The sequence below is a fragment of the Paramormyrops kingsleyae genome, chromosome 25 (genome assembly GCF_048594095.1).
Source record: "Paramormyrops kingsleyae isolate MSU_618 chromosome 25, PKINGS_0.4, whole genome shotgun sequence".
Taxonomy (NCBI): domain Eukaryota; kingdom Metazoa; phylum Chordata; class Actinopteri; order Osteoglossiformes; family Mormyridae; genus Paramormyrops; species Paramormyrops kingsleyae.
This window is the reverse complement of record NC_132821.1, coordinates 10,773,697-10,779,747: the sequence shown is the minus strand read 5'-3', so window position 1 is coordinate 10,779,747 and position 6,051 is coordinate 10,773,697. Positions and strand designations below refer to the sequence as shown.

The 6,051-nt window shown below is 46.5% G+C and overlaps 1 protein-coding gene across 1 annotated transcript; it reads left to right on the top strand.

Annotated features, from left to right (window-relative positions):
* Positions 1-3,842: 3,842 nt before the first annotated feature.
* Positions 3,843-4,649, top strand: LOC140582742 (N-lysine methyltransferase KMT5A-A-like). The gene is made up of 3 exons (XM_072707055.1): positions 3,843-4,037; positions 4,136-4,602; positions 4,644-4,649. Exons 1-3 carry the CDS (start codon positions 3,869-3,871, stop codon positions 4,647-4,649), a joined length of 642 nt encoding a protein of 213 aa, XP_072563156.1. The 5' UTR covers positions 3,843-3,868.
* The last annotated feature ends 1,402 nt before the right edge of the window (positions 4,650-6,051 follow it).

The following is a 6,051-nucleotide window of genomic DNA, read 5'->3' as shown; positions in this document are numbered from 1 at the left end:
CGGCTTCCCCTGGGCAGGGCTCGGGCAGAGCGGCGGAAGCGGCTGCGGCTTCCCCTGGGCAGGGCTCGGGCAGAGCGGCGGAGGCGGCGGCATCGGCTTCCCCTGGGCAGGGCTCGGGCAGAGCGGCGGAGGCGGCGGCATCGGCTTCCCCTGGGCAGGGCTCGGGCAGAGCTGCGGAGGCGGCGGCTGCGGCTTCCCCTGGGCAGGGCTCGGGCAGAGCGGCGGAGGCTCCCCCTGGGCAGGGCTCGGGCAGAGCGGCGGAGGCTTCCCCTGGGTAGGGCTCGGGCAGAGCGGCGGTGGTGGCTGCGGCTTCCCCTGGGTAGGGCTCGGGCAGAGCGGCGGTGGTGGCGGACGCTTCCCCTGGGTAGGGCTCGGGCAGAGTGGCAGAGGAGACTTAGTTTTTTTTGACACCTGGTGGACAAAAACGTCTCCAGCCTACACACCTCCTCCTCTGGAGATGCAGGAGAGAGCTGGAGAAGTTGGTTGCCAGCCTCCATCAGGGCCTGGCACAACCATGGTGACCGGAGGACTGTAGGGGTCAGGAATAGCCATTTCCAGACGGCCTGAAGGGAACGGAGCTGCTCCACACGAGCCTGGACGTCATCCAGACCTTCAGGGGGGGGCAGGTGTCCCGGAGCATGGGGATCGTCCTTGAGGTTGGTTCGTTCTGTCATGGTATCGGGCGGCTCGTGTTTCTGCATATGTTACGCGTAAGAAAGTTACGCGTAAGAAAGTTTGTCACGGTACCGGGCAGCTCGGGTGCGGGAACGAGGCATAGTGCAGGCACAAAAAGGGGCGGACGACCCACTTGCGGCTCAGAGACAGATGGGGATTTATTCAAATAAAACAGAAAACACTATAAACACAATGAAACCAAAAGGACCACGAGGGGTCAAAACTAAAGGGGATAATTAAAGACTTAATATTACAAAACAAAAACTAGGAAGGGGGGGGGAAAAAACCCAGGACACAGATCTAAGCAAACTAACCAAGACAAGCAATAACACACTCATAGACAGAAACTACAATGAACCACTGGAGAACTGAACAAAAGCAGGAACTAAAATACTAAGGGGTAACGAGACTAACACGGGACAGGTGAGGCTAATTAACAAAGACCAAGGAAACAGGGCACAGGTGAAACTAATAAACTCAAAAGGAACTGAAAACAGGTAAAGTAAGAACTGACCAAGGAAACAGAAACTAACACTGGAATTAAACATGTAAAGACACAATCAGGGGCACAAGGAACAAAACCAAAACCAACTACAAAATCAGTTACAAGAACTAAAGAAACTCAAATGAAACACTAGGGAGCAAAATACAACGGAGGAGGTGGGATTCAAACACAGGACAGAAGGGTACACAGACAACCACATGTGCAACACATTGAGCCACATGACTAGACAGGTAACAGGGGAAACTCAAAGACAAACATGAAGGACGGGATGACCAGCAATGCCTGCTGGCCAAACGGGGAAGGGACACAGAGTGACAACAGCAGGGGCTGACCCTGACACTTATTAATAAATAATATTTTTATATCACTATTATTTTTAAAAGAGTTGCTGATTTTGTAATACTGCTGCAGCATTCTCCACATGCTAATCACTGCCCACATCGAATTGGCACTTTGATCTGCCACATATCACTTTACTACCCCCTGTTGAATGTTGTATTGTATGTTGTTAGATATCTCGTAGTAGTAAGTACTTCATTATTAGGCTGCACAATATTGGAAAAGATGTATTTCTTCAATGAGTATTGCAGTATTTATTTAAATTTAAAATGCTTAAAACAAACCAATTTCTCACAAACACATCTATTCATGAGTGATTTAAACGGCAAGGATGAAAATTATTAGGATTAGCTCTTATGATTAGCTCTTGCCAAAATAGGACTTGTCAACTTTTGTGGTACTCAGAATTAACCCAAACAACTATGACTCTATAATCCTCTATAATCACTCTCACTCTGTCACACTTGAATCAAACTCCAGACCTCGCATGTAATGGGCAAAGTTTTCTTCTTTATTCAGCAATCCAGCATAGGGACAGAAGCAGGATTGACAAATTGGTGCGGAAGTCTAGCTCTGTGCTGGGATGCCCTCTGGAGACTGTAGAGGTGGTGGGTGAGAGGAGGATGCTAGCTAAGCTGACATCCATCATGAACAACCCACATCACCCTCTGCATGAGACTGTGAGTGTGCTGAGCAGCTCCTTCAGTCAGAGACTGATACACCCTCGCTGCAGGAAGGAGCGCTTTCGCAGATCATTCATCCCGACAGCAGTTAGACTCTATAACACATCATGATGTCATGAGTCACCCAGATACTTACCTCTACGGTCACCACTACTTACCACCTCATACATAACGCACCTTATAGAGGTAAATGCAACTGTTTTAGTAGTGAAATAGTTGTTATTTATATTACTTGCACTTTTTCCCACAACCCACTATCCATATATTACATACTGTGTATGGGTGTACATAGGCACTACTGCTGTATTCAGTGTTTATCTTATTTTATATTGTTATTTATTTTACTTTTTTCTTGTATTCTTATTCTGTATTTTTATTTTTTTTTTACTCTTGTACTCTTTTTATCTGTCTAGAGCTGTGGTAACACACAAATTTCCCCACTGTGGGATCAATAAAGTCCTATCCTATAGTGTTCCAGCCACACTTGGGTACAATGCGCAATGCACCCCGCACCCAGAATTGGCCCGCATTGGCCACAAGAATGATTCCTGGTCTTAGAGGAATGTCATACGAGGAAAGGTTATTTGAGCTAAATCTGTTCAGCCTCAAGCAAAGGAGACTGAGGGGGGACATGATCCAGGTCTATAAGATTCTAACAGGTTTGGATGCTGTTCAACCGAATAGTTACTTCAGCATTAGTTCAAATACAAGAACTCGTGGCCATAGGTGGAAATTAGCGGGAGAACATTTCAAACTGGATTTAAGGAAGCACTTCTTTACACAGCGTGTAGTCAGAGTATGGAATAGTCTTCCTGATAACGTAGTGCAAGCTGAATCCTTGGGTTCCTTTAAATCAGAGCTAGATAAGATTTTAACAACTCTGAGCTATTAGTTAAGTTCTCCCCAAGCGAGCTCGATGGGCCGAATGGCCTCCTCTCGTTTGTATAGTTCTTATGTTCTTATGTTCTAAGAGCAGCGATTTAATCTGTTTTCCTCTGCCAACAGTGGTTCGACATCTACTTCACCCAGGTACGGCCACAGCTCCTGAGCTCCAAGAGGAGCCGGACGACACTGGATGACCTGGGAGGAGACAAACGGTTCTTCGTCTCCACCACAGGCAGGCCGGTGTTCAACGCTTCGAATGACCTCAACCGGCTGCACCAAAAGTGAGCTGATCATCATGATTAATTCCCCCTATAATATGTTCTACATACGTGTTGTGTGAGACGTATTAATAAATGTATTTTTGTATTTTAGATACAAGCTGGATCCAGTCACCTACCAGACGGCCCGGCGCATCTTTGAGACGGCCACCAAGGACTTGACGGACCAAGAGAAGTCCTTGGTGGCCGATTACTTCACTCATTCCACTGCGACGGCTGACGAGCACTACCGGATGAAGCAGTCGCGGAATGTGGTGCTGGCCAGTAAGCTGCTGAAGAAGCTGGCAGGTGACTCAAGGTAGGCATGTTTTCTGTTTGTCAACACACTTACCAACATCAAGACACACAACCAAAGCCCTCATCACTGAACACTAACCTTAAACGTTTGTGGGTTTTTTTTTTTATTTTTTAATTTTTATCTCAGCGCTGACTCCGCAGAGGAAGGACCCAGCTGTTCTGCCCGTGGTGCCGCACGGGATGCTGCCCTGGCATCCAACCAACAGATGGATGTCCAGGCAGCGTTCGATCAGCTCCTTCGGACCCACCCCGTGACCCTGGATGGCGACATCCCAGACAAGACGGCACGCTCGCAGACGTCGGGCCGGTTTCAGCGGCAGCTCTATGATCGCTGGCTGAAGGCCCAGATGAGGATGCGCGTACGGCATGTCTTGTGTGAGTATTGTTTGTAGCACTAATGACATTTTTTACTGTGAAACGGTCCTATCTACATAGGCTTCTTAACTAACAACAATTTACTTTGTTCTTGACAGCACACTTTGGCAGACGGCAGCCCACCGAGTCCCGGGTCGACGCTTGGATCAGGAACCAAGGCTGGAAAAGTAACGTTCCCAGCGCGGCCAGCGTTCTGAAGGACTGGAGACCAGTGGGTTCGGTGGACACTGCCGTGGACTCTAGCCACATCCAGGAGCTCATCCACAACCAGAAGTGGAAGGGACTTGTGGTGATGGACATTGCGGGGAAGGGGAAGGGAGTCTGCGCCACCCGGCAGTTCCAGGCTGGTGAGGTGGTGTGTGACTACCACGGGCCGGTAGTCACAGCCACTGAGGGCCAGCGGATTCACTCATCGACGAAGGAAGAAGAATCTGGCTACATGTTCTTCTTCCGGAACAGCCATAAGTCTGAGTGTGCCTGTCACCCGGGCATACAGCCTTTTGGCCGGCTGATTAATCATTCCCATAAGAAGGCCAACCTCCGGCCAAGACTGTACAGCCCAGCCGTCGGGGGACAGGACGTTATTTTGCTTTTGGCCCTGAACAGGATTAATGATGGGGAGGAACTGTTGTTCGATTATGGGGTGCAGAGGAAATCGTTCAGGGGAGAGGGACTGAGAACCATTGAGAACATGTAGTTAATTTTTGGCAAGATCATCATTTTGATTGTTGCTACTCTTCCCAAAAGTGATGTGGGTAGATTATTCCACCGTGCAAGGTTGGGCAGATTATAAATTCATCAAATTTAAAGCTCTTAATTTCTAATCAATTGGCCCAAGTACATCCTGATTGCACTGTACTATTTTCTTGTATGCAGTTTTTATGTGAAATAACTCTTTAAATGTGAAATAAAGTGACACTTTTCTAGTATAATTGTTTTAGGGTTTTTTTTGACAATGTATAAAGTTTAAGACCTTGTCGTTGCCCCAAGTATTACAGTAGTTTAAGTGCGACCCACAGGTCACTTACTCAAGCGGTTAACATCAACATCTGAGGTGAGGGGTAACAGACTTCGGAAGGGCCTGACAATCTGTACGGATGCCTAGAATGAGGTCTGTTTGAACCGCATCATAACAATTGTAGTTGCACTTCGAGTTAAATTGATTTGAACATTCAAAGCAGCTCAGATTTGCAGCTTCCCAGCGAGAGACAAGACGTGATCGAGATGTCTGCCCTGAACGCCAGTGTGCCACTGGAGAATCGACTGGCTCCTGCCAAATGGGGCAGTCAGTGTCCGGATTGCTCCGGAAGACATCCCCGGTTCAGTTAGCCATGGTAAGGACGGCAAAGTGATGCCCAGAATAGCTCAGCACTCGAAGAATGAAAGTCAGAATAGGGTTGGCTGGTCTTGTTGAATCTTGCAGTCTGTGATAACTATCTTATTTTGGAACTACATGTCTTAGGATACTAGATAATAAAATGGTTGACTTTTAGGCAAACGGTGATTTGTTACCATGAAGCAGTAAAAATACGGGGCTCTTTTCGGCATGTCTGCTGTATTGTATAATGAAATCAGTAAAATCTGTCGCTGTGATGTGTGAATGGATAAAGTTTTAACTTCTTTTTTTTGACTGGCTATATTTACCATAATATAAGCTGCACAGAAATGGTCCTCATATTGTTTTAAAGCTATTGTCCAGCTCTATAGGTTGAACAAATAATATGCCATCCCCATACGAATAATTACCATGGGTTATTAAAGTATTAAAAATTCAATAACAAAACACCTGTATTTCAAAATTGATCCATTTTTAAAATAAATCTAGCAAATGATGTCATGAACATCTCCAGAAAATTTGGTCTTCGGTTTTTACGTTGTTGCTGAGACATCATTACTTAATTATGTGAAATGTCTATCAAAACCACAGTTCCTTACAATGCTGTTAGCAGTAGCAGAATAGCAGTTAGTGATCAAGGCATGGTACAGGGTTATTATTTTTCATGACAACTTCAAC

Bases quoted from the DNA above. Each gene is read 5' to 3' on its own strand.
- LOC140582742 (XM_072707055.1), top strand. From the start codon at position 3,869: ATGGATGTCCAGGCAGCGTTCGATCAGCTCCTTCGGACCCACCCCGTG. The intron at 4,038-4,135 runs GTGAGTATTGTT...TGTTCTTGACAG, and splicing joins GCGCGTACGGCATGTCTTGT to CACACTTTGGCAGACGGCAG.